At 44.4% G+C, this 27,243-nt stretch overlaps 8 protein-coding genes across 8 annotated transcripts; 5 read left to right on the top strand and 3 right to left on the bottom strand.

Annotated features, from left to right (window-relative positions):
- Nucleotides 1-3,822: 3,822 nt before the first annotated feature.
- On the top strand, nucleotides 3,823-4,689 carry N7455_008951 (aldo/keto reductase family domain-containing protein; the record flags this gene model as incomplete). Its single annotated transcript, XM_065606034.1, has 2 exons — nucleotides 3,823-3,948; nucleotides 4,132-4,689. 2 exons carry the CDS (start codon nucleotides 3,823-3,825, stop codon nucleotides 4,687-4,689), a joined length of 684 nt encoding a protein of 227 aa, XP_065460983.1.
- Nucleotides 4,690-8,110: 3,421 nt separating this feature from the next.
- On the bottom strand, nucleotides 8,111-8,771 carry N7455_008950 (uncharacterized protein; the record flags this gene model as incomplete). Its single annotated transcript, XM_065606033.1, has 2 exons — nucleotides 8,111-8,689; nucleotides 8,754-8,771. 2 exons carry the CDS (start codon nucleotides 8,769-8,771, stop codon nucleotides 8,111-8,113), a joined length of 597 nt encoding a protein of 198 aa, XP_065460982.1.
- A 3,065-nt stretch (nucleotides 8,772-11,836) lies between these two features.
- On the top strand, nucleotides 11,837-14,669 carry N7455_008949 (uncharacterized protein; the record flags this gene model as incomplete). Its single annotated transcript, XM_065606032.1, has 5 exons — nucleotides 11,837-11,990; nucleotides 12,049-12,597; nucleotides 12,652-13,207; nucleotides 13,264-14,313; nucleotides 14,366-14,669. 5 exons carry the CDS (start codon nucleotides 11,837-11,839, stop codon nucleotides 14,667-14,669), a joined length of 2,613 nt encoding a protein of 870 aa, XP_065460981.1.
- A 5,280-nt stretch (nucleotides 14,670-19,949) lies between these two features.
- On the top strand, nucleotides 19,950-21,022 carry N7455_008948 (uncharacterized protein; the record flags this gene model as incomplete). The annotated part of the gene is made up of 2 exons (XM_065606031.1): nucleotides 19,950-20,046; nucleotides 20,298-21,022. 2 exons carry the CDS (start codon nucleotides 19,950-19,952, stop codon nucleotides 21,020-21,022), a joined length of 822 nt encoding a protein of 273 aa, XP_065460980.1.
- Nucleotides 21,023-21,211: 189 nt separating this feature from the next.
- On the bottom strand, nucleotides 21,212-21,499 carry N7455_008947 (uncharacterized protein; the record flags this gene model as incomplete). Its single annotated transcript, XM_065606030.1, has 1 exon — nucleotides 21,212-21,499. The coding sequence occupies one exon, from the start codon at nucleotides 21,497-21,499 to the stop codon at nucleotides 21,212-21,214; it is 288 nt and encodes a 95-aa protein (XP_065460979.1).
- Nucleotides 21,500-22,449: 950 nt separating this feature from the next.
- N7455_008946 (cytochrome b5 reductase family protein) lies at nucleotides 22,450-23,271 on the bottom strand (the record flags this gene model as incomplete). Its single annotated transcript, XM_040960512.2, has 3 exons — nucleotides 22,450-22,775; nucleotides 22,840-22,917; nucleotides 22,986-23,271. 3 exons carry the CDS (start codon nucleotides 23,269-23,271, stop codon nucleotides 22,450-22,452), a joined length of 690 nt encoding a protein of 229 aa, XP_040809044.2.
- Nucleotides 23,272-24,399: 1,128 nt separating this feature from the next.
- Nucleotides 24,400-24,957, top strand: N7455_008945 (uncharacterized protein; the record flags this gene model as incomplete). The annotated part of the gene is made up of 2 exons (XM_040960536.2): nucleotides 24,400-24,427; nucleotides 24,482-24,957. 2 exons carry the CDS (start codon nucleotides 24,400-24,402, stop codon nucleotides 24,955-24,957), a joined length of 504 nt encoding a protein of 167 aa, XP_040809058.2.
- A 1,022-nt stretch (nucleotides 24,958-25,979) lies between these two features.
- N7455_008944 (uncharacterized protein) lies at nucleotides 25,980-26,925 on the top strand (the record flags this gene model as incomplete). Its single annotated transcript, XM_065606029.1, has 4 exons — nucleotides 25,980-26,429; nucleotides 26,491-26,528; nucleotides 26,571-26,687; nucleotides 26,754-26,925. 4 exons carry the CDS (start codon nucleotides 25,980-25,982, stop codon nucleotides 26,923-26,925), a joined length of 777 nt encoding a protein of 258 aa, XP_065460978.1.
- Between the last annotated feature and the right edge of the window lie 318 nt (nucleotides 26,926-27,243).

Genomic DNA, 27,243 nt, shown 5'->3' with positions numbered 1-27,243 from the left:
AGAAGAATTAGTTAATATATCGCGTTTCTAACCTATATCTCGCTACTAATTAGTTGACTAAGTGGGTCAAGCTCCACTGTAAACCGCAATAAACCACTACAAACCACTACAAACCGCAATAAACCACTATAAACCGCATATAAACCGCAATAACCTATCGATAAACCGCAATAACCCATCGATAAACCGCAATAACCTATCTACAACCCGCAAAAAACCACCAACTCCTCTTAACACTTCGCAACTATATATGATTATCAAAACAGCAGCTTTGAACTTAGATATAGCCTCACCTCTAGTACCTTTCTAGTTAAAAATAATACCTGATTTTAAACTATAGAATTCCCTATCGAATGATACTAATAAGGTATAGTAATAAGGGAAATCATAAACTATAGAACCCCAGCTTTTACTTCGAGGAAAATCACTCAGCTTACACTATATCAAATATATATCTCCATGGCAAAACATGTAAAAAATTACAACACTTAATTCAACACACTACTTTTACTCAAAACTAATAGGAAAAAAGGCCAAATAATACAACCATAACTAAATTTTAATAATATCTATAAAGCAATATAAAATTCGAATGTTTTATAGCCCATCCAAGATAATAGTTAGAAGAGTACCTAATACAAGGTTAAAAAACAGTAATTTATGGTGATAAATAAGCAGAATTATATATGCCAAGACCTTGAGTTTATGCAAAAATGGGTTGTAAATGGGTTTTTTGGGGCCCCAACAGAACCCATCAAAAACCGCAGTGCGGTTGCGGTTTGGCCGATTCCAAACCGCACCCAATGCGGTTTGGGGGTTGGGGCGAAGGTTTGGCCCCAATTGCGGTTTATGGCGAAGTCTAGGGTAAATCCGATCAGAAGCTAAATCTATATCTGAATTAGTGAACGAGAACTGTGATTAAGATATTAAGAAGTTAATAATTATAATATATAGTATAGTAGGGTGCTTAAAAGAATAGAGAGGCTTATATCTGAAGTAGTAGAGGTTTTCAGGGGTAAAGTAAGCGTACTAGGATATTCTAACTTAGACTTACTTTTGATATGGTTTACCTAAATGATTGGCTGTATTGTATATTAGTGCGGATAATTGGAGGATATCCTACGGATTTTAAGGATATCTTAAGGATATTGAGGATATCTTACGGATATTTTGTGGATATCCACAAGATATCCGCAAGACCTCGAAACTCGCAAAGTCCGCATTTCAAGAACTTCTATCTCGGATTTCTCAAGTTCTAGTAGTCAGAACAAATTAAAAAAATAATCAGTAGATAGCTAGGACTCTCGGCTTTTATTTAAGCCTAAGGTTGAAAGAATTAATCCAATAATAAAGGTTTTGATTTTCCATATTCTGTTTCTTACGAAGTTCATCATTGTTAACAGTAGTTAAATATATATTTCTACATATAACTTACAACAAAATCGTCAATCTACGGCCATCTTTACAACAAAACGTCGGACTAAGAAAACTACGACATTACCTACAAAGAATGTATAAGGAGACCTTCGATACATATCTATTTCCTAAAATTTCAAAGGGCCGACCGTTGATTAAAGGGGTTGGTTCTGTCAGGACTAAACATGCGTTTATTTCAACGGTAAGGAAATATTGGTAAGCTGCATTAAGATCATGTGACAGGCTACAAGGGGGAAAGTAAGCGAGAGTTATGCTAGTGCGGATATAAGGATCGATCTGATATCCATTGGAGCGGATATGCCGCAGTCTACTAGTAGTGTGTCTAGTTATTATACAAAGCCTTCTATACCCTATATTTCTGACCGAGGTCAGAAAATAGATAGTATGTCAAATCATTATACAAAGCCTTCTACACCCCATATTTCTGACCGAGGTCAGAAAATAGACAGTATATCAAGTTAGTATATAAAGCCTATACAACATATTAATTATAAAGATCAAAATAAGATATAGAATAATTCATCCGGTCGTAGCACTATACTATTTAAAAAAAAGTGTGAAATATAGGCTTTTACTTAGAAAAATAAAATCCAAACTATAAGGTATAAACTGGAAGGTATATACATAGAGTAAATATATATATCCACACACAATACCAGCACATTCTCTTCCATATAATATCAACCACTAATTCTATACTGTTTTGGGCTGATTTTACTTTAAATCTACATTTGTATAGTACTTAAAGCTTTTAATCTATTTTTTGAACGTGAGTTGATACGAATCTTAGTAGTGAGCGACTATAACTGCCTGCCAATGCCAATACATGAGTAAAAAACAGTAATTTATTAAGACAGGTAAGCAGATTTATCCACCTTAATTAGGCTTAGCGCGATAGATTTATGCAGCGGAGGGTCGCTGCGGGTCGTGGAGGGTCACCCGCGAGCGACCCTCGGAGGGGCGGGTGGAGGGTCCAAGATCATGGACCACCCGGAGGGTCACTGCCAGGTCTACCAAAAACCAAACCATTTGCGGTTTGGTTTGGTTTGGTTTTGCGGTTTTGCGGTTTTTGGCGCACTCTATTGAAGATATTAGGGTGTTACATATGTAGGCCCTGGCTCGTATTACTCGGGTTCTGCTGAATTTCAGGACTAGATGCACAGTGAGTGAAGCGAATAGCGGGGTAGACAGAGTACTGGCCTATCAGTCTTCGCCACATATAGTGTGGACTTCAATAGGTGGTGCCCCCTCATTTTACTTATGGAATTCTATGAGTTATTGGCTTCTATGAAGTCATCTGTGAGCTAAGTCCCCTTGTACGTTGGCACTGACAGGGGGTTTCTTAGGGTTTTGGGGCTATTGCCATGAAACCTGTTTAGCCTATCTTTCTTCCCCTCACTATCAAAAATAACATTCGTATGGCTCCACGAAAGACATGCAAGAAAAGGGGGCACTGAGATCTTTAGTGAGACGGCCAGTTATGCATTACTGGTTGGCACCATCCGTCCAATATTGCAGTGATGTCCTCTTAACGACCCGGGTGCTTGACAGAACATAGGCCTTGCACATGTACGATTAAACCCAGCTACCACCTGTGGACCCAAATTTCAATTAGAATTCCGCTGGGTAATAAAAAGGCAAGCGGATCCTTTTTGCTCCTAGTACCTAGGTATCAAATACACTATACCAAACTGTAGAAACTTCAAAATATTGGCCAGGCATCATGACGATACAAAGATTACTAGCGCTGGTACCAGTGGAAAATAAGCTGTAAGAAACCATAACTTCTAGCTTACTCTTAGTGTTGAATATACGGTTATTTAAGATACAAGTTCTCTCTATTTGGATCTAGCGTTTATTTCCCCTCTGGAATCCTTATTCCATTGACTGCTAGAGGATGCCTGCCGATCTGCAATTTAACCACCGGAGTCTGTCCCGGAACCCATGAAATGAACAGACCGAACACCGGTGAAAGAAAGAATTTTAATTCTGAATATTAAATATGGAAAAACACTATAGTTTATCTGGTATCAATTCCGTAAACTTGCCTCCCGAGACGAAATCAAGTCAACATTGCGGCATTACATATAACCCCACCTGGGCACCCAATTGACTTCGAAAACATGCATAGATATGAACAGTATCTGTCCTTTTCTGTAATGAGTTTACTCGTACACTAACTTGAAACAATGATTTTGTCAAATCTGCGAAATACTTAGTCACTTTGGGTGGCAATTTTTATTGAAAATGGTGATCTTCCCATAACCCAAAACACTCTTTTGACAGTTTTGTTCAATTATGACTGAGTTTCGCCCCCCCCATAGCTTTAATCCTCTTCTTTATGGAGTGGCCTGGAAAGGCGATAGAACCAAAGAGTTGGTCAGTATGGCCTTGGGGCTAGGCTTTAAGGGGGTAGATACTGCAAACTTCCCAGCCGCTTACAACGAGCCGCAGACTGGAGAAGCAATCTCCGCGGCTATAAAATCGGGAATCAAACGAGAAAACCTATTTGTGAGTATTTTCGCACTTTTCTTTCCGGCTTTGTTCTACCAAAAGAAACGCCTCTGATGTTCTAGGTACAAGATTCAAACAAAATATACCCCTCGTCCTGCACAGAGAACCAGCACAGTTCTTACCAACAGAAGGCAATATATTGAAGATCAAATCAAAAATTCAGTCAAAGATTCTCTCCAGCACCTGAAACTTGATTACCTTGATGCCTTGATTCTGCATGTGCCGTTTGAAAGAGGAGAAGACAATTATGTTGCTTGGAATGTCCTCGAAAGCTTTGTACCTCACACAGTACGGTCTCTTGGTATTTCCAACACAAGTCTGCCTGTCCTGGAGGCAATATACAAAACTGCCAATGTGAAGCCTGCCATTGTACAGAATAGGTTCCATAAGGAGACTTCTTTTGATAATGACATCAGGGGGTTCTGCAAAGCACACAACATTCTCTATCAAGCTTTCTCGGTGTTGAGATCAAATTCAGGATTATTAGCATCAGAGGTTGTCGCTTCTGTGGCAGAGAGCTTGAGGGTTGAAAAGGAACTGGCATTATATGTACTCGTGCTTTGCTTGGGAAATATTCAAATTTTGGACGGCACGACTCAGCCGCAGCGCATGAGAGATGACCTGAAAATCACGACCGAAATTTTCACTGATCAGAAGCGGAGTATTGAGCTGAATGCATCAGTGAGGATCTTCAAGAAATTTCTTGCGGACTTAGCAGCGGAGAACTTAAATGCTTAGGTTTGAGTTTAAATTTTGAATCTGATTATGCTCCAGAAATACTAGCATATTTTCTCCGCCACGTACGTCTACCTACTGGGAAACAAAACTTCAAGTTAGCTTTGAGACTCAGAGCTACTAGAGTGCTATAACGCTCTAGGAACGTAACGCTCTAGGAACGTAACGCTCTAGGAACGTAACACTCTAGGAACGTGACTCTCTAGGAACGTGACTCTCTAGGAGGGGTCAACAAACTTGGTTCTTACTATAATAAAAACAAGAACATTCTACATTTCCATGGATATCGAATAACTACCCATTTGAAGCCTAAGACTACATATGTATAAAGTACTGAAAGCTTAGATGAAATTCCTCACTATGCCCTAAAGCACCATCAATGTACATTCACTCGGGAGTAGTAGTCTCATCACTAGACAAACGTTAAAGTCATGCATGTGAGATATAGTCGTCACCGAAAATAGGGACCAGTGGATGAAATACGTACAATTTATTTGGTCATCCGATATTTGTTACAGCTCGAGTTTCGATTTTTCCAAACCCCGGAAGATCATCACCTGGGCCAGATGCTTTTGTATCTAAATCATTTTTGGCGTACCACTCAGTCCATGGCTGGGTCTGGCCAGGTTTGGGAGGCGGTTTGCACTGCGGTTGACTCGGTGGCGGCGGCATACTCCGTCGGAATTCGCGTTGACTTCCTCCCCGTATGGGAACTCGACTTAAAGAAGCTTTCGGTTGGGTGAATATTCAAATGACAATCAGAATGACTGGTTATAAGATGTTCCAGAATGTTCGGTAATTTAAAAGACTCAAATTTTCGAGTAGGAAATGGTAAAGAGAGAGGAATGAGCTGATTTTTATAGCCCTAGCATTCACATCAACTCGCCTCAACTCTACTCACATGGTTACTAGTAAGGACCCCTCCACCAGAAGTAAAAGGAGGGGGTGTGAACGTTTGACCTGAAAATGGAGTTTTTATTTTATTCTATATTTTTTTTCGTGTTTTCGGTTCTTTCTCCCCCCCCCCCTTTTTCCGTTATTGGGGACCACTATACATGTGGCGAAGACTGATAGGCCAGTACCCCGCCTACCTAGCTATTCGCTTCAAGTCATAAGCTGCATAAACGAGGGGTCTTTTATATGATTGTTTAGAGACCCCACCACGAGTCTTCCAGTTGGGCCATGCTATCCAGCTGCCTATACTGGGCATCAGGTCGAGTAGTCTACACAGATCATAGTAGGCTTTTCACTATGCTAAAAGGAACTGAGCCTGCCAGTAGAAAATTCGGGTTCTAGCTTAATATGTAATTCGTTGTGCACACTACACCCAGAAGCAATCAATTGATATAGTGCTCTAGGTAGTGTTTGATTTGGGTGGTGCTAGCCAGCTATCTAGATGAATTCCACGGGGCTAGTCAAGCCCTGTTCAGAAAGTGGTGTATCAAGGCAGAAGTGGGTCTATCCTTCTTCCCATCTAACGTCAAATCGTTCAATTTTGTACAAAAGCCCGACGCGATACAGGGGTAGGTGGACAGAAAGCGGAGAAAATGAAAGTTTGTTTGGCTTCTTGTGAGGGGTTGCTTAAGGAAGCGAATATTTAATAGAAGAATTCCATCTGTCTCTTCAATGATTAAGCTTTGTTTGAAATAAAAACCTTGACGTATCTTTTGTTTGCGAACTAGCTTCTACCATGGTTGGCGATATACAGGTTAAGCTTGAATTTCTGAAGCCACTGGAGCTGTATAAACTCGAGAAACCATATAGACTCTTCATTGGAAAACCTCCGCAGGCCCCGAATATTCCGCTCACCAACGTTGAGATGGAAGAAATCTCGGGAATAAATGTGATGGATGCCAGGGGGCAAGAACCGAAATTTGACCTAGATGAGCATGGTTTCCAGTTTGTGAAACATAGCCAGCCGTTCCCAACCTCCCATGATGAAGAAACAATTCAGCTGAGCTATATCCCTCAAGTGGAGAGTTTCATAAAGCAGAATGTCAAGCACGCAAAAAGGGTTTTTATATTCGATTGGAGAGTATGCTTACTTCCAATTAAATGCGGAACAGAAGCTAATAAGGAGTCTATAGATCAGACGTGAACTTGACCTCAGCACAGCCACCTCAGATGAATTGATCTCACCAGCCCAACTTCAAGATCGTAATTTCGTTCTGGCCCCAACGACAGGGGTACATGCAGGTGAGAACTTAAGAGTCCAGTTTATAATCATAGATTGACTGAAAAAAATTCAAGACGCAACCGAGTACACCACCTCCAAAAGAGTGAAAATTCACTTTCCAGACGAGGCTGAGGATTTTCTACGAAGCCGTGTACAGATGATCAAGTTTGTCATACTCCATGATTTTATCGGTAGACGACTTGCTAATATGAGCCCAGCTTTTGGAGACCGATAAGAAACACCGTGAAGAATTGGCCTCTCATTCTCTGTGATGGTCGCACCGCACCTCTAGAAAATTTAGTTGCTGTAGATCAAGTCACACGTCGGTTTGTGGGAGATGTGTTGTACGCAAATCATGATCCATCGTACAAATGGTACTACCAGAGTGGGATGACCCAGGATGAAGGAGTACTATTCAAAAGCTGGGATACCGATGATAAGTGTTCATCAAGAGGTAAGACAGACTCAATATCTTGTATTTGGTACTGATTTCTAACCATAACCAGTATGCATCCATTCTTCCGCTTGCATGCCCTCCAATGCTGTACCTAAATCGTATGATCCTAGACAGAGCTTTGAAGCGAGGGCTTTGGTCTTCTCAGAATAAATAGAAAGTAGTTGAACTACTTACTTATTGTGATAAGTTACTGAGGAGTCATATGTCTCAACCGAATCATTCAAAATTGCACCATCGCTCGTCAGTCCTATGTGTAGACTCCTCGCTGCTTCCAGAGCCTCATTTGCCCTTTCCTCCTGTCCTAACTTGTCCAATATCAAATACCTCCGAAAGGAAGATCTGGCAGCTCTGTTCTCTGCATTCAAGACCTCCCTATTGAAGACTTTGACTGCCAAATCAATCATGTCTCTGTTTATCATGTTTGTTATCCCATGAATACTGTGGAATCAACCAAATGAAATCTTACAGTGCATCAGTCAAACGCCCCAGTTGCTAGTGTATACAGCTCAAGGCATAATAGCTGGCACCAGTATCGTTATTGTAAACCCCCATAACCATTTTCCCAACACTCAGTATATCTTCATGCATGTCCAGGCCTTCCTCCACTTCTCCACATGCATCGAGAAGCTCTGCGCAGGTAAAGCGAAGCAGGTTGGTCCTGAAATCATGAAATCATCCTCTCCATCTTTCCCCTTGGCCAATTTCCAGGCTGTTTCGGCATTTTCATTGGCAGCCTGGAACAATCTCTTGTTCATCTGCACACGACATATGTTGTAGAGGCTGATCGCGATTTAATGCGGCATGGATTCCTCATCTCCAAAGATCCTTTTGATTGATAGGGCCTGTTGAAACAAGTAAAGCGCCTTGTCATTTTCGCCCACGGCCAGGTATCCAGATCCTGAGTTATTGTAGGCATTGGCCAGGGAATTTGCTGGATCTATTCTCCTCGCGATTTGCGCATAATCTTGCTGAAGAATGGTTCTATCTTCACCACGCAACCAGAATATTCCCCGGTAGGACTGCTTGTTATTGAAAATATATTGGGGAGCAAGCTGTGTTTTCCCCATTACGCCCAACCCACGGATTGACACAATTCGAAGTTTTCGCTCATCGGTTGCTCTCGGTGCCCTGAAATAGTCATGAATATCGTTTAGCTCGCGGAACCGTCCTTGAAATCGGTTTGCTGGGTAATAAGGAACAAGCATAATCTGCTTTGATAGCGACCCAGAAATTGTTGAGTCTTGAGTTACCTGCTGCCGCTCTGTGGGCAAGTAGATGTTGTAGTCACTCCCAACATGGATCGATGCGTTCCCGTCAGCTTTTACGAGGTGAATTGCGTTATCTGCTGACCCTTTCAGCTCTGCACGCTCCTAATGTATCCTGTTAGCTTCTAATAAGAGGTAGTAGTCTTGAAGGATGAATTATTTAGCATACAAGGGTTCGATTACTCATTTTCCAAGTGGTGCGGTGACTTGAAATCTTGTTTTCTGATTGATCTGACGCTGAACGACCTCGGGTCTCTTACAACATGTATTGATAAGTATCGGGGTTTTCGGGCTCTTCAAGAGACTTGATTTATGGGGCGAGTATACTAAGTAAGGATACCTTTATAATGGATCGGAGATCTGATAGACTAATACTGTTGCAAAAACATTGTTGGTTCGATTCGATATGATTAGCCTCCAAAACCTGGTGTTTGGGCTAGACGGGAAGTCCAGCTGAGCCTCATAGATCCTTGGAAAAGAACCCTTTTTTCAGCTCACATGCGAACAGGGGGCTAACTTACGATCTAAATTACAAATCTTTCACCCTACCGAAGCAAACAGCTCTTTATTTTGAATGGATGCCTCAATCCTGGCAGGGAATAAATGGAAGCCACGTCAGTATCACGGAATAAGAAAGCGGCTCGGCCACGTATCCCATGGTAAAGAATTTCTTTTGAAAGATAATCCTGGGTCATGAATACGAGAAGCAGATCTCTCGATGTGGGATACGTGCGTGAGTATCTTCAGCCGCACGGAGTTAATATCACTCGAGCAATCAATCACTGGGCTGAACGAACTCGTCTCGTATTTCCTTGCCCCGAAGTATTTTGGTGCCTTCTCGGCACGTCCGACCCGTCCGCCACACCTAGACTCACCCCGCCCGTGCCGCCCCATGCTTTGAAGAGGGGAACCCTGTACATTGTATGTGGGCCGTTTCCAATGTACCACTCAAATGCGGGATTTGAACACGGCGATCTTTGGCCCCCTGTATGCTGAAGTCCGTTACCTTATCAGGATACCATACCACACACCTGGGCATTTGAGGCAACCGCGCACGGTCCTAGTATGTAATGCACGAAGATCCCTCTCAGCATTTCTTTTGAGTCACTTTTTGGGCCGCGCCTGCCACAGAACAACTGTTGTTTTGACTGACTTTCCCCCTGTTTACCACACATAAACGAATGCTGAATTACCTCACCTTTTTTTCAAAAGAAAAAAACATCGAGGAGTATCTTTCTTCTCAACCTTTGCATTGTTGCTTTCTCTATTGGATCGTTATAAGAGATAAATCAACAAATGGAAAAAGGTGTGACCGCCAAATACTGCCTGTAGACATTCTTAGTAGGGTCTTAACATAGATATAGAAGATACATTTTGTTTTATATATTGTAGGTATGTTTTTAGGTATTATATGCCTAAAAAATAGACTTCCGCAGGACCCAGCAAAATCCGAATCCAACCCGAACCTAACCCGAGCTGGGTTGGGTTCTGGGTCCTAAACAAGACAAACTTGCTGAGATTCTTAGATTCATCATTTATACAGTTTTTGGCTGAAATTTTGAGTATTTCCAGTACAATATTTAAGATTATGATTCATTTATTTATATAGCTATATGGCTCTCGATTCAATTTATTTAACTGCTAATAGGGTATAGGCTCTTTATCTACTCGTTGCTTATGTTTGCAAGTTAGGGTTCGTACTATAGTAGTGTTTTTACTAACTACTGCTCCGGATCTGATTTAGTATGGCCCTGGTCAGTAACCGGCCTTTATCGTCTGGCGAGGGTCTGTAATTTTTGTAAAAAATGTAAGGGCCGGTTAGGAGCAGCTTCTTCTACTTTGTTTGTATTTTGTATCTTATTGTCCTGCTCTTTAGTATTACTAATATCTACTATATCTATATCATTAATATTCTTCTTCTTCTTTTTAGTAGCTTTAACCTTTTTATGAGTAAAGAACTCACAGATAAGAGTAGTCTAATTCTTTTTAATATTAAACCTAGAAGCGTAAAGATATATTATCAATTTCTGGATTGTATGAGTATGGCTTTGAAACCATAGGCATCCTCTCCTTAATGGCTCTCAGGGTCTCTGCGACTACACTATATATATATCTTGGATAAACCACAAAGAACTCTGGCCGGTATTATGAGGTGTTACATGAGCAGAGAATTTCAACTAGGGTAATAGTTACTAGATGTTTTGTTTCACATGTTATTTGCGTACAATTTAGGGGTTCGCCAATCGTAGCCGCTAGCTCTGCACACGTATTGTGCAGCATGAACTACCCCACTTTTTGTGCAAGGTTCTTATTTATTTGCATCATTCACATGACTCTTTGAACCCGTCAGCAATGCCGGTATTGTAATCATAGGGTTGTAGTGTTTTCAGTGGATATTTCAATCTACCCCCGATCGCATTTCTTTCGTTTTCAATCAGTTCGATTATTCACTCCTTATTCAAATAATCAATCAATATTATTGAATCTATTTTATGCAGGCTGTTTCACTATCAAACTTGCTCTGATATACGCTATCCACCTGTTGCTCTGTTTATGCACAGCGCCATCACTCGATCCCGGTGTTGAGGTGTCTCATCCCTTCGACTCCCGAAAGCTACCCCGCCGCATTTGTCGCGCCCATATTCTCTCAAGCACTGTATCACTGTTCTACTCCATGCCGTGATCGCGTGCGGGAGATTCAGGAATTTACACCTGGCAGAGATGTCTTATCTGTGTTGCTTCAGCAAGAGGCGGACAACGGGACTAGAGCCTGAGCATCAACTCTGGCCGATAAATGACATTCCAGATATAGCCAAAAAGGGCAACAAGACTGATATTCAGCCAACAGACCGAGACTTTCTGGCGTTGCAGTGGAGACGATCGGTCACACGTCGATGCAGCCGCCTTGATGCCTCAAATCGAGAGCTGCTTCTCGAATTATCTGAGAAGGATGACCTTCACAGCTCTATCTGGTACCTTGACCAAGAGTACAAAGATAGAGGCCTTGCCATCGGAATCAAACACCTAGAGCCTACTTTGCAATCGATCAATTCCTTTTCCGATGCCCTCACTTGCCTCTCTCAATCTGGTCCAAAGGTTACTCAGATCCTCTGGGGAAGCTTCTTACTCCTCATCAAGGTGAAAGCCCCTCTATGTTATCTATCAGAACAGCTGTTTGTGCAAATTTTGACGGTTTATCATTACCTATAGCTCGCTCTACGTCATCAAGAGATCCTCGATAAGATTACCCAGATGCTGGCGTACATCACAAGCGCTATGCCTCGATTCGATTCATACCTGGATTTATATCCGACAACACAGCTCAGAAGAGCGCTTTACGCTATTCACAACGACTTGATTGAGTTCTGCCTCTCTAGTGCGGAGTTTTTGAACCGCAATCTTCTTGGTAATCCCCCTATGGTTTCCATGAAAAGAGAGAACAATGACCTGACCTGTATTTGTAGCAAACATACTCCGTCTGACATGGTCCGCGGTTGACAAAGAATTCGAGAAGATCAAGCAAAATCTCCAAACACATAAAGAAGAGTTTGAAGCCGAGGCTCAGCTTGCTAATGTCCAAGCGACAAAAAAATGGCAGGATGAGATACAGGAGAAAATCTCGCAAGATGGGTCGGGTCGAGCCTACTCCCGTACAAGCTCCTCCGTCCACGTGGCCTCGACCATTCCATTTCCGCGAAATCTCGTGTTCATAGGCAGGGAGGATATACTCCAGGCGATGGCCAATGCCCTACAGCTGTATCAAGTTGACCGACCAGACAGCCTACGCTCAGTGGCATTGCTTGGCATGGGCGGCGTTGGAAAAACACAACTTGCACTGGAATATGCTTACAGATTTAAAATGAATTACTCTCATTTGTTTTGGATCAAATCTGAAACAGAAATTGAGCTTCGGCAATCCTTGACTGAGCTTGTGAAGTGTCTGGGTTTGACTGGTGGTGGCGAATCCGAAGAAAAAGACCTGGTTCTGGCTCAGAAATGGCTTGAAAGCAGCTGTCAGTCGATCGCCCGCTATACTAGTGATTCAGTCTAACGGATTAATCTTATAGCTGCTCCATGGCTTTTAATTTTCGACAATGTCCAGCACAACTCGCTCCTCAAGCGTTACTGGCCTCGAAGTACTTTCGGCAACGTTATTATGACTCTGAAGAAGTCCCCTGATAGCATCGCAACTGTATCGATCCCGATAAAGCCTTTTAGCCCGGAGGAGGGTGGGGATTTGGTTCTTTCTCATATGCACCTGTCTAATGATGCCCGCCCTCAAGCTGAGATGCTTTCTAGTGAGCTGGGAGGCTTGCCTCTCGCGCTTGTTCATTACATTGGATACTGTGTCGCTTCCCACCTCTCCTTGGGCGAACTGATAAGTACCTTTCAGCAGAGAGCTATGTTAGCCGAGGTATGGTCATGCAATTCCAACGAGTCAGTAATGCAGTACGAAAGAACTCTAAGTACTGTCTGGGACGATCTGTTAGAAAGTTTGGACTCGGAAACGCGGGATTTATTGGACGTATTAGCATTCCTCAACCCAGACTGCATCTCTGAGGATCTGCTCAGAGGAAAGCCAGACACGACTAGTGGAAATTTGACTGTTAACAATTCCTTTCGGTAGGCACACCAATAAATTTTATCACAGAACATCATACTAATGTGATATGCTCCAGATTGACTGTAATGCTTTCAAGTCTCATCCGACGAAACCTGCTAGAACGGAACATCACCACAACTTGCCCCAGCTTGCGGATGCATCGCTTGCTACAATTGACTCTTTTGTTAAATCTAGATCGTCGACAAGAAAAACGCCAGGAAGCTTTTGACAATGCAGTTCGACTGACACGAGACGCTCTCCCAAGGCGCGATATGACTAGTCGCCTACCTCAGTTCGACGCCATCTGGAAGCAGCACATGCCGCAGGTCCTGAGTTTGCAGGCCGCATTCGAACAGTCAAATCTATCAATCGCTGCCGGTTTCGAGTTTGCTAGTCTCCTTGCAGATGCAGGAAGCTTTCTCTGGGAGCATCGGCTGAACAGAATTGCTATTCCGCTCCTGACACTTGGGGAGAAAATAGTCGTTGCTCAGCTGCAAGAGGGCGAAACTCACTCAGTCCTTGCAAGTATTGAGAATTTTCTCGCAGTTCTGAGTGCATACGACAGTGTGGAAGACCGAAGGCTGGCTATGCAGAGGCTCAAGCGCGTTGTGCAACTACGAGAGGGCATCCTCAGGAGCCTTCCAGACAAGACCGCAACCCTTGAGCAGCAAATAGACCTTGGTAGGGCCTGGAATGACCTGGCTTATATCCATGCAGACACAGAAGAGTTTGAAGAGGCTGACCAGGGAACGGCGAAGGCACTGGAGCTATACAAGTCTTTAGGGGATGAGAGGAGTCTCCGATTTAGGTTTGCAATCCAGTACCAGAGTATAGCAGCGGTGAGGTTTGGTCAGGGTCGCTTAACTGAGGCTCTGGATCTCAGCCGCCGGTCCTATGAGCTATGCAAATCTGAGCTAGGCCCTCGCCATCTGGAAACCGCGAGGATGGAGGTGGAGTGGAGCTACGTGCTTATAGGTGCTGGTGATCTGCATGGTGCTCTAGACAGGCTTATGGATGCACTTGCAGTGAGATCTGAAAGACTGGAAAGGGACAATCCGGCAATACTCAACACAAAATACTGGATCGGCACTGTTTATCACTATCTGGACCAACTTGAAGAGGCCGAGTAGGTTCTTCTAAGCTCCAAAATATACCTATGACTGATCTTTTATCACCAGAGAATACCTCCGCCAAGCAATTGAGTTTGGTGCGGATTCTGATCTCGGAAAGCCTGATTTGGCTCGTTCGCAATACAGATTGGCACTTCTTCTTTATGAGCAGCGGCGTTGGAAGGAGGCAGTGACATTCGAGGAAGCTGCATTGTCGTCAATATCTGACGAAGAGCAGGCTACCATCTTTTGCGATGGAGATGGGAGAGACAAGAGGAAGGATATCACGATGGAAGTGCTGGATCGAAGGGTGTTCTTACAGAATGGACGGTCAACGGGGCCGTTTAGAGGAGAGCGGACTGGAAAGGTTTAGATCGATGTTTAACTTCATTAATCAGGGCCACATTACAGCGCTACGAAAAGCGCAATCCCATTTCGGGCTCGTGTGAAATACTTGATAGTTACGTAAGGAACGGCTATGATTGAGCCGATACGAGCTGAAGGGTGTCTGGTTTGATGAGCATGTCCTGGTAGCTAAGATCACCTACCTAAAACGTAATCGAGGCGGTATGGAGGCCTAGAGTTCCTGAGACTCCGTGTAACACTTAAACCGACACACACTGGTAAGATTCATCCATGTGCCGCAAGAAGAATATGAGCCATCACGAACACAGCAAGGGGCCGAGGCGCTACACCACGGATATTCATGTAGCCTCGTTCTCATCCCCAGGGGAGTCGCAATCTATTAAGTATCCATGCGCGCTTTGCACCCTTTGTAGTTGCGCCGTTCTCTTTGAGCAATGATCTGGTAGCTTTGAGACCCTTTTATTGATGACAGCTGGCATGTTTCAGCCAGATAAGGGGTGAATTGTACAAATCATCCAGAGAATTAATCTTGCCTCTGTATTATATAGAAGATTGGGAATATAATGTCAATGAACTTTTTTTATTTGCCGTCTAGTGTTTGGTCGTCATGAATCTGGCTCTTGACAATATTCGTGTACGTCCCCTACTTCCTGTTGAATGTGTCAGAATCTATGCATGGATCGGGCATATTCAAGCATTCATTAAATCAGCATCTGTTTGTGGAAACAGCGCCAATCGACGTTTTCAGCAAGATTCATTCATTGACTCTTTCTTTCTTTTAGCATGATCCTTTCAGTAAGGATTCTCAATCATGCTAGTAGATTCCATACCGACATTCTTTATGTGAGATCATCATATAGGTAATGATCATGATGATAGATTAGATATTTCCTTCTTCATCTTTAGTTATTTATTCTGAATATACTATTTTCTTTTGTAATTAGATAACCTCGTAACATATATAACTAAAGATCATCCATCCATTTCCGAAGCAGCCTACTGACAGGTTATTATTGTTATTAACCTTAGTTCTGTTTCACCTATACGTTCCTCGGCACTGTATAAGCTAATGTTAATTAGATTGACTAGATCGAAGAGGATCCCTGAAACTGAACCCTTTTCTGTATCATACCGCCCAATCACGATAGCGGGACTTGGACCCTCGACCTGATCGCGTAAACAGTAGAGAGTGTATGATGAAGAACCTGACGTTGATACGCTAACCTCTAACCCTCGACCAACTGAGGATAATATCGAAGAACTAGAAGAACGACCCTCGATCTAAACAAGATTCTCGATCTGTGAGCATCTGCAACATATACCTGTAAAACTACGATTCGTGGAGCTCGCTAGCCGACACAAAGAACTCGAAGAAGAAAGAAACTTGATACAACAACCCCACGTACAGGTACATTATCGATTTTCCATGATGTCAAACCCGAGAGTAAAAGCCTCAGATCAGGTCGGCTTTTCAACTTGCCTATTGATATTCGCAATGACATTTACAAACGTGTTCTCGTCTTGCCACACTCGATCAATCTTTTTCAAGACCCAGGATGCGCGATAGAGAGCTTTTTACCGGAGAAGCCACACGCATGGCTTGCTTTATTACACACCAATTGACAAATATCTGAGGAGGCGGCCAGAGTTTTATATGGGTCCAACAAGTTCAATCTCGAGAAACTAGAAAAAGAGAACCCCAAGGCAGCCTCCTCGACTCTTTTTGAACTGCATTGGAGATGTGGGTGCAGCCTCACTGTCCTCCCTATCTATCAACTTTTCTGCCACAGAGAAAATGGAGGGTCAATCAGGTGAAATTAAGCTCAGAGATGATAGCTTGCACAACTTGCAGCTTCTTCAAAACAAGTGCATCACATTGCATACTCTGGAATTTCTCATTTTTAGCAAGAACACTAGCCGCCTTATCACAGAGGACCAGACCTTCGCTCAAGGAATATTTCTAGTAATCAATACACAATTAAGACGCATCAACTCCTTGAACAATATCATTCTCAAAATTTACAGTGGATCTCCGACCCTTTCTGTCAGAGAAGATTTGCATAGGCTTGGATGGGTTGTCTTGGTTGGCGGCATATAGCCCCACCCTGGCGCAGCCAAGTGGGCCATCAAATGAAATCCAGCGTTGCACATCATAATAGAATCAATACAGCAAACCTCGCTTGGTTTTGAATCCTAGAACCTGCGTTCGGGCTAGCATTGTCGGTGCCCTCAAACCTTAGAGTGAAGCCCTTCTGCCGAGTGGTGAAAACAACAGCAGTGTTATCTAATTCAATTTTTCGGTGCGGATGCTTTCGTATAAGTAGTTCCTTTAGTTTTGGTTGCAAAAAAAGCCTTCAGTAAAATTGAGGGGCTAAAACCAGATCTTGTTCTGTATCTTTCGCCACCATTCTGCTATTAAGAGTGATCTTCCACTTAATCAAGCAGTAGGTACAAGTCGGTAGATCCTCGTTATACGTCCGACCTTCCTCCCAATCACCAAACTAGAGTAACAGAAGACTATTTCTTTACGATAAAACTTAGCTTAGAAGGGCATAATCAATAAGGGAGATAAAATCAGCGTTAACACAACTTATCTCGGACAGAGAGGAAGGTAAGTTACAGAAGTTGCCAGGTATTAGTACGTATTATGATATATCGACCCATAAATCAAGTGCCATACTTTGTTAAACGCCATAATTATCATAGCTAAAAAGAGAATTGGAGGTTGTTTTCTTAAGCCTACGGGAACGACAGATTAAGGGTAAATAATAATTAGTTAAGGCTTTTACGATCAGAAGCTGTTAGGGGTACTACTCACCCACAAACAACCATCAACTAGTTGAGATAGTCGTTGGCTGCTGATATCACTTGTTGAGGTTCTCTAGGCCACAAAGATACCTCGCGAGTGATCACTAGCGCACACCGCACAAAGAAGGAGAAAGAAAAAGAGGCCTACCAGCAGATCATCGATATCCTTAGTGCAAGATCCACCATAGAATTCTATGGAATCCCATGGGCTTTGTTTCATTCGCGTAATATCATAGTATATTACATATTACTGTCCTCAGTTTAATGTGGCCCGCTCAATAAATAATCTGCGTAAGGTCTTGGTGGTAAGACCAGGAAAGAGTTTCTCAGTGTATATTGGTCAAGGCGATTTCGAGAATAACTATATCGAAGTGATACAAAGATTTTCATGTCCGTAGAAGCTGAGCTGACCCCTATCGAAGGGTCCTTTCTTTGAGCTAGTTGCTAGTAAACCCCCATACGTTAAATCGGCTGGACCAAAATCACACGATAAGAATACTATCAGAGCTCAGCTCTTTCGACAACATGAGGCAGACCCAGACCCTGAGCTTGAAGACACCTTGAAGAGATTGGTTGTATGATGCTACCAGTTGTGGTTACGTGCATATGCCAAGATGCTGAGCGTTTCAGAGGGAACGGTACAATCCAATGACCTTCTGTTATTGTTAAGCTAAGGGGTCAGTGCAGTGGTCGCGCGACTTGGGTGATTCTCACCCTGATTTTCACCCTGTTTATAGCGCACTCACCCTTATCACCCCCGGTCGCGCGACCGTAAAGCGGCGCTCACCCATTTCTCACCCAAGCAGCACCCACCGGACTATTGACCGCACATAAGCCACACGCCGGTGAGTTAGTAGTTGGGTGGGTGACCACCAGCGAATCCTCACTGTTGTATGTTTTTCTTTTTCCTTTTTGCTGTTTTTGTTGTTTAGAACGTCCCTGCCGCTCTCTGTATTATACAATACATGGTGCTAAAATACGACATTGCCTATAAACGGGCAGGTGGGTGCTCTTATATGTAGAAAATCGAAGTTAATTTATCATAATTAATATGTCTTTGGATCTGTTCAACGCTAAACCATAATTGTTTTCATGCGCATGTCGCTTCTTGAACGCCAAAGATTCAGGACTTTTACAGAATCGAGACTAGCGGCCTCAATGCAGTTTGACGCCTCTATCACATATTGACTTATACAAACTCAAGGATAAAGGCTCGCCTAATAAAGGTACGCCTGATAAAGGTACGCCTAATAAAGGTACGTCTGATAAACTTCGAGGATAAATAGGGAAGTATCAACCCTACTTAAAATTCTCCCTTACGAGTCAAATCATCGAAATCTACAAATTGACATTTGGACACGTTACCAACTTCATCATGCAGCTACCTTCTCTCATTATTCAAGCTCTAGCTCTTCCTACAATGGCACTTGCCCTTGGAATCAACTGCCGCGGCAGCTTCCTTTGCCATGGGAATGAAAGCCCAATAGTTTCCAGAATACAAAACTTGGTAACAGGAGCAGTTAATAGGGGCGCCGGCGGTAACTTTTATAGTGAAGGCAGTACGTACCCACCTACAGAATGGAAAAGATATCCGAGCCTGCGTTCATACTAACCTACTATTTTATAAGAACAAATTGCATGAGCTGGCCATTATTGTGCTTTTTTTCAATCTGGTGCAAGCGGTAACCTCAACGATGCTCTCGGACATATCAACAACATTGCGAATCACGGTTGTAAGGTCTGTGGAAGTGATCCAACCCAACCAGGGAATGATGTCAGCACTGGGGAGTTGACAATCAACTATGTCAGCTCTGAATCCTGCAGTGACGCTGTTTGTGCTGCTTCTTGAGGTATCTGCCTGAGAAGCTAGCTGGCTGGATATATCACAGGTTGAAGTCACATTGAACCGCGGGTGGGATAAGTCTCAAACGGAGTGAAGAATAAATCATCTGTGATGTGATTTTCGGAGACAGAGAATGTCATTTGTTGGTTGTCCTCAGGGTCAGTTTGGCCAATACGTATTATACGCGTTGTCGAATGAACAACTGTAACCCACCCTCTATAGGCATACGACCAGACCCAAGGGACAACAAATGCGACGACGAATAGGGTTTAGCCAGTCAAGTCAAGTCAAGGACTCTAGTATTAAGAATTCAACAATAGAAAACTAGACCTCGGAAATTGTTATAAGAATCCATCTAAAAACCTCCTTACTAAATGCACGCTGCAGGCAAAATCCAAGGCGGCGTGATGAACTTCCGTATAGGGAAGGCACGATCAGTACCTGGACCGGTTGGTACACTTCTGTCCCCCAGGTAACCTGGAAAGCATGCTACACTCTTGCATGTGCCTCCACTCTCCTTCTAATTAATGTTTTTTGTCATCGTCGTGCCAGATGGCACGAGAACATTGATGTGCGGATTCAAGCACCACTGCTGCGCTTCTTCCTAGTCATCTTCTCTCAGGCAACCGCCACACCATGACTGACTCTCTCTCGCTTAACTCTTCGCCCAGAGAGGTCCTGTCCGCTCCACGATCTGGTTATACCCGCCATCCCACCTTCATCCTCGAAGTGGGTGTGTCCGAGTGACAATCCACGCTCGAGCGCGTGGAACTTTGGCTAGATCCAACCGGAGGAAATCCAACAAAACAAAGTCGGTGATCACCATTGGCAAGTGGGTATAGGATGAAACGAATAAGCCCAACGAACCCGACACATCGTTGGCGGGGAGGATCCAAGCAGAGAAATTATCACGCCAGCACGTCGAAAGTATATTTAAGTCTCCACTCGCAACGATATTCGATTCTGGACTCTTTCAAATCCTAGGATTGTCTCTTTCTTACATCGGAAGTGCACCCGGAATTGCGACCACACAAAACTTCTATCTCTTGTCTGGGGCAGTATACGCCAGATGGTGCATCCCCAACGACGCTGAACGGCACGTGGATAAAAGAGGGAGAAGACAGAGGCAGATTCTTTCTAGGCGCGTCCCTCCAAGTTTACATGTCTATAAGGCTCTCTACGTCCTTTGTAGAAGCTGGAACCCCGCGTCCTACCTGGTCGGTCGGAAGTATCGCTCAAGGATCTCCGAATTCTACCTCGGTGCAGCCCTGGCCCCGCCGGAAGCAGTCCAGGCGAGCCAAGAGGATTCCCTGATCCGACTAACTCTCCGTGCCTTCGACTCCATCACCTACCCAAGTCCTGACCCCGCCCGTCGTCGAAAGCGTGCCAGTCGTGAAAGGGAGAGACAACAGAATATTACCTCCGACACACATATCCCTTCTTGGGGTCGAGTCGCCATCGCGAAGCCCCGCTCCGGGCCACTGCAAAACAAAGACCTACGCTTCCGAATCGGCCAGATCGACGGAGCCCCTGACCTTATTGGCCCCGTTGTATCTTTACTACTGGCAGTGGAAGCATTGTGGCAACAGGTTGGTAGTACTGCAAGCCTAGCACGTATGAAGTCCCTTGACCACGCTGGTTTGATTGATTTTCGTGCCCGTTTGGTCGAAGGTGACTCCCGTGTGTTGCGCGCGATCAGTGCGAAATGATCAACACGGTTATGGGGCGAGGCTTTCCCGGTTCGATCTGATACAATGTACGCCACAATCAACAGAGGCCGTTTCAAACTCTCCGATGGTATCCCATTTCAATGCGACGCCCCGGCTCCTCCCGGACAGAAACAGATATCAGCGAAAGAGTGAAGGGCATTAGAGAGTGTATGTTGGGGCATATTTCCTTCAAGATGTGGTCAAGAAGAACGGCCCACACACAGAAACTGCTCTGAAGCCAGCAATGTCTTCGTCGGTGACATTTCCGCGAGACTGGAAGCTTTTGTCCGCACTGGGGAATTCTTCCGGGCTGCCAATCTTGTTGGCCTCACTGCTGGTGCCATGTGAAACGTATCTACATAACCGAGAATGTGGCCCAGTCATCCACACAAGCATGTTACCCATGTGCCCTCTGATCCATCCTATGTTCTCGACAAGCATAGGGTAGCGGTATACCAATACGACGACAAAAGACATCTTCGCATATGGTTCTGACTCAGTCGATCTGTTACCCGCCCGCCGATCTTAATTCGGACGGTAATATCTATCCCAGCAGGTGGCCAACCGATGACCCACTCATCAGCCTTCCATTCGTTCCCGTCTATGGAGATTACTATATATTAGCCGGACCCTACCTCCGTAACTACCTATGGCCCTTGAACAAAGAAAGACGTCCTTCGTCAGCTAAAGCACGGCGAATTTCACCTCGGTGATATCATTGCTCCCCGGGACAAGTTCAAGCCCATCAACGAAAACGGCACCGTAGATCGACTGCGAGAGCTACGATTGGTCCAATTTAGAGAACGTTCCCAGCGTGCTATGTGAGACGAAGCAATTGACCCTGATGGACTACAAATCTACCATGTACCTGACCCGTTTGCAAAACATCGGAGGGTTCCACCCGAGCGCGGGACCGTGTCGAGTGAATATCGCTGGTCGCCTGATGTCAAGCCTGATTGATTGAAACTTTATAATATTTGACGTTCCTATGGTTTGTTTCTGTTCCTTTTTCTGATCAAATATTTCGTGTCCTCTTTAAGCTACTGTTATTTATTAAGACGGTAGTATATCCTTCCTACCCTTTTCTCTGTTTCAGCCGAATCTTATTCTGGTTAGTCTAACCTCAAAGCCTTTATGAACAAAATACCTTAAGTATCTAGACCTTTTAAAACGAGCAAACAAAAACATGCTAAAACTTGTGAATCCGGTCCGCAGCATAACCAAGTTCTTCTAGGACTCCCTTCTGGCTGGAAACCCGCCCTTTACTTCCAAAAATCGCTGCCTCCATAGCAGAAGGCCCACACAGAAAGACCTTGGTAGTCTTGCTATCTTTCGGGCCCAGTAATTCCTTCTCCAGTAACTCCTTGGTGACCCTGCCCTTAGTGAACGGGGAACCCTCAACCGGGTCTGAAACTCTATACACAACCTTAAGACGATCGGGGGAACTTCTGCTCAAACGCATCAAGTTCTTTCTTCATGACAAGGTCTTTGTCTGTGTTGAATCCGATAATCAACTTGATCTTGCTTTTGTCGTCGGGGTTGTTCAGCATCCCTTGGATCAGCTGATACATGGGAGTGATGCCAGCACCACCAGCAATGAGATTGACATGTTCAAACTCGTTGGTTTTCCATTGGTAGCCCCGCATAGGTCCTCGGATGTTCAGCTCATCACCGGGTTGGAGAGAGTGCAAATATCCACTAGCTCTGCCATTGGGATATTTTTTGACCAGGAGCTCAATATACCCCGGCTCATCTGCAGATGCATGTCAGAACAAAAATCATTTATTTTGCCCCGGAAACGGAGTCCAAAGTCTTACCGAAGTTGTTAATTGGGGTATATGGCCTAATCACGGGAAACCACGCGTCCTTTGGCTTATGAAACGTGAGGATGAACGCTAAACCCGATATCAGTCTTTTCTTATCGTTTTTTATTTGTTGTTCGTGGATTCACAGAGTAGCTTACAGGCCAAGGAAAGACCCGCGTTCGAAGCTGGGTCTGGTAGTTGGAAGCGCAGACGCTTAGTGTTGTCGTTCACTTGTTGGGAACTTTCCAGGCGTAGGGAGTAGAATCCCATTCTTCCACCGGGGCCACCACGACCTCCAGGGCCCCCAGGACCACCGCAAGGCTTTGGAGACTCCGCAAATGCTTCATTGCGAAGTGAGGCTTTTCGAGCAGCACATAATCCAACTACACCAACCACAGCGATTGCGGTGGCTGTCTTCCGAGGAAATGGGCGTACTCCAGGCATGATTGTATTTGCTGCGAATGAAAAACAAAAGATGAAAAAGAGAAACGGGGTTGGGAGAAATTAATATGTATGGGGCCATCGGACTCTGTCTGGGACACCCCGGGCACCCCTGCACCTTTGCCACTTGTGGCCTATTGGGGCTCTTATAACTAGCATTATTTATTATACTTACATACGCTAGGCAGGGATAGGACAATATAAATGAATGGCGCCGAATCATTGGGTCCTAATATATTAAACTCCGTGCTTAACACGGGGTTTGTAGTGTCCGACTAAACCCGACCGTTACCTAGATCTTGAGGTACTCGATTCTTTACTTCTCAACATTGAATTACCCCATGTTTTCTCAGTGTTCTATATATGGCCTTATATGCATTCCTGATGAAATGGTAATAGCCAATCGTCTACACGTTGGATAATAAAAGAATAAGTAATCCTGAAATTGTCTGCACATACATTGCTCTATGTATATCACGGTATTTCCACGGAAACCGGTGACTGCTGTAACTACTTCGGAGGCTTAATTGCAGTCTGAGGCTCAACATAGTCGAAATGGCCCAACCCTGAGAGGACGGACACATGTTGCGGGCCCTATGGCATAAAGCCCGCCGATAGAAGCCTCACTCACACGCACCGATGCCGAGGGGGCTAGGAGACGGTGACGACCTAGGGCAATCTTGGAAGATAGAGGTGGAGGAGGCATTTTCTTAGATTGGGTTGATTTCCTAGTTGATTTGGATCTGCAGGGTGATGATATAAAAGTTGTCGAGGTTTGATCCAAACGTCTTACCTAGTACAACGGGGATGTATATATCGACTCGATTGACTTGACCCCAGACAAACCTTGGAACCCATCGTTAGATGACTAATCCTTTAAAATATCTTAATCGGGGATAAGAAGTTAACTCCTTCACGTTTTCTCAGCTCTGGTTGAAGTTCATCTATCAGAGTCCAATGGTATAGTGATGGTCGGCTTTTGTCGGGTTTTGCATTACCAACCCTGGTCAATTGAAGATTCACTTCTAAAATGCTTGAAAATCAATCTGCTTCCCTCTCAAAATTCACTATATAGCTCCTTATTAATACTACTGTCACTGTTATTGTTTATTTTGGTTTACCCTTCATATAATGTCTCGACGGATCGTCCTCATCACCGGTAGGATTGCCCCAACCACCCATTAGACGATAGAATTAACATGATAAAAAAAAGGAGCCAATTCAGGCATCGGCCTCGCGACAGCCAAGGTACTAGCACAGGCCTCCCAAGAATTCCACGTAATTCTCGCCTGCCGGTCCCTCGAAAAAGGCACACAAGCCCTCGGCGAACTAAAGCAAGAGGGGATAACGGGAAACGTATCGGCCGTGCAACTGGACGTGACAGACGAGACATCAATCAAAGCAGCAGCGACCAACATACAGGAAAGATTCGGACATCTCGATGTGCTGATGAATAACGCTGGAGTGGCGAGTCGACACCCGGACATCAAGACGCGGCTCCAACTATGCATGGATACCAATGTTATTGGACCGGCAGTCGTGTCGGCTGCCTTCCGATCCCTGCTCTTGAAGTCGCCAAACTCCTACTCTATTTATGTGACTAGCGGGGTCGGATCCTTGTCCCTAGCATCGGATCCTACATCCAAGGTGTTCCGGGGTCCGTCGAAATGGGGAGGCGTATCGCGCTAGTAAATCGGCTTTGAATATGATCATGATTCAGGATTGGGCTGAGAGCCGCGATGCACCACTTAAAGTCTTTGCAGTTTGTCCGGGGTTCGTCCGGTCGAATCTGCGTGGGACTAGTGAGGAGGAGCGCAGTGGATGGGGGCATGCGAGTGATCCGTCTATCTCGGGAAACACGATACTGAGTATCCTGGAGGGCCGGAGGGATTCTGATGTTGGGCGGTTCATTCATAAGGATGGCAGTTTCCCTTGGTGATTTAAATGTCTCTAGACCGTTATAAGAGCAGTCTATGACAAGGAAATTGATAGTTGCCAATAAGCCGAAACCCTAGCCCTGGAGCTCGAATTAGTCAACTCAAGACCTCATTGAGTAGAGAAGAGATGAAGGAACTTTAGCTCGACGAGATTTATCATAACTCTAACCGGAACTTCAATCCCTAGAGTACCTGAGTACCTGATCTACAATCACTTTTCTTCTGCGACCGAAGTTTCACACTAACTCTCTGTAGAAAATTGTGTAGTGCTAGCAAAACCAAGAGGGCTATCAAGTTCACAAAATTAGCGGTTAACATTATCAGAAGTTAAGACTCGAATTTCACCGTATGGATGCTCTTCTCCTCGCTGCTTATTTTCCAGTGCTTATCCCGAGGCCCCACAGTAAGCTGCTGACCTTGCATGATACCATTCCAAGAACATTACTGAACGTCATTTGAGTGGCACGGAGTAATGATTCATGATCAAGCATTTGGTAAAGAGATCTATTCATCTTGGAGCTGGTGTCCTGCTTTTACTTTTGGTTGTGTCCTACTGGATACTTTTCCTAAACAAATCGACCCACTGCCCTAGCCTCAGTCACAGACAAATGATGACCTTGCGCCTATTAGCAAATGGTCATATTCATAAGCAAATGTAGTATATATTTGCCATAGTTCATGGGTCTGTTGAGGGAATTCAACTCCTGCCACAACTCCTTCTCACCTCTGGTAATCAGATTAGTTCTTTTTCCTAACTAGTTTTTGAATCCCATCATGGCTCCAACTACTGTTCTCATCACCGGCGCCAACCGTGGTATCGGAAAAGGTATACTGGAACTATACCTACAGAAGCCAAACCACACGGTGATCGCCGCCAACCGTGACCCTAGCCACCCAACTTCGAATGCCTTGGCTGATCTGCCCAAGGCTGAAGGCACTACGTTGGAGGTAATCAAGCTCGATGTTCTTTCTCCAACTGAACCCGCTGCGGCCGTGAAGACGTTAGCTGCTAAGGGAATCACTCACATCGACATCCTGATCGCCAACGCCGGTATCGCTCTTTCTTGGCCAAAGGTGTCAGAGGTGAAGGTAGAGGATATTCAGAAACACGTTGATGTCAATGTGTATGGATTTATCCGTCTCTACCAAGCTTTCCGACCCGTCCTCAAGGGGGCACAGGCCCCCAAGTTGGTAACTATCGGATCCAGCTCCGCTTTCCTGACGGTAAGTCCCACCAGTCTGGTTTGTTTGACCTTGACCAGGTGCTAATGCTATTTATAGTAAGTATCCAGTCGACAACAGTCCACCTGCCAACAGCAGGTGGTACCTACCCTAGGCCTGAACGAGTGTACTGACCGTGCATAGGAACTTTATCCCCCTACAAAATGCTGCATACGCTCCCACCAAAGGTGCTCAGCACTGGTATACCAAGGCAATCTCCGCTGAAGATCCTTGGTTGACCGCATTCCCTCTGGACCCGGGGTAAGTTTCACATGTTCAATCCCACCCTGGTGTTCGTGGTGGACTGGCCATGGCACCGCAAAATAGTTGGGTTCAGACTGAGCTCGGTAACCGGGGTGCTGACGCTTTCGGGATCGAGAAAGCCGCCATTACCGTGGAGGAGAGTGTTACCGGCGTGGTTAAGGTCATTGACGCGTCTACGCTCGAAACTCACAGTGGGAAGCTCTTCAAGTATGACGGCAATCAGGAGCCTTGGTAGATACTGGTCAATCGTTTCAATTATTATGATTAGACTCTATAGGGTAGCTGTAATTGAATGATTTGAGAACTCCTTTGGGATATCTGTAGTCTTAATATAGGTACCACGATTTGATGTGATAGAGTTCAAGAGATTCTGATTGCGGTTCATATGTGCCAGCTGTTCGCGTATAAAATTGAATAGACGGGGCAAATCCAAGCAGACGTCTATATTGGCAGAGTTTGCAGCATCACGCCAAGCGGGAACAATATCATTCGGCTTTTGGGTGTTTCTGACTCGCGCATGTGTGATGTTGGTAGTAATGCTTTCGATGCGGTG

Source organism: Penicillium solitum, assembly GCF_028829755.1.
Source record: "Penicillium solitum strain IBT 25940 chromosome Unknown utg000005l_segment0_segment0, whole genome shotgun sequence".
In the NCBI taxonomy this organism is placed as follows: domain Eukaryota; kingdom Fungi; phylum Ascomycota; class Eurotiomycetes; order Eurotiales; family Aspergillaceae; genus Penicillium; species Penicillium solitum.
Note: the sequence above shows the minus strand (reverse complement) of the source record. Positions and strands in the feature narration are given on the sequence as shown.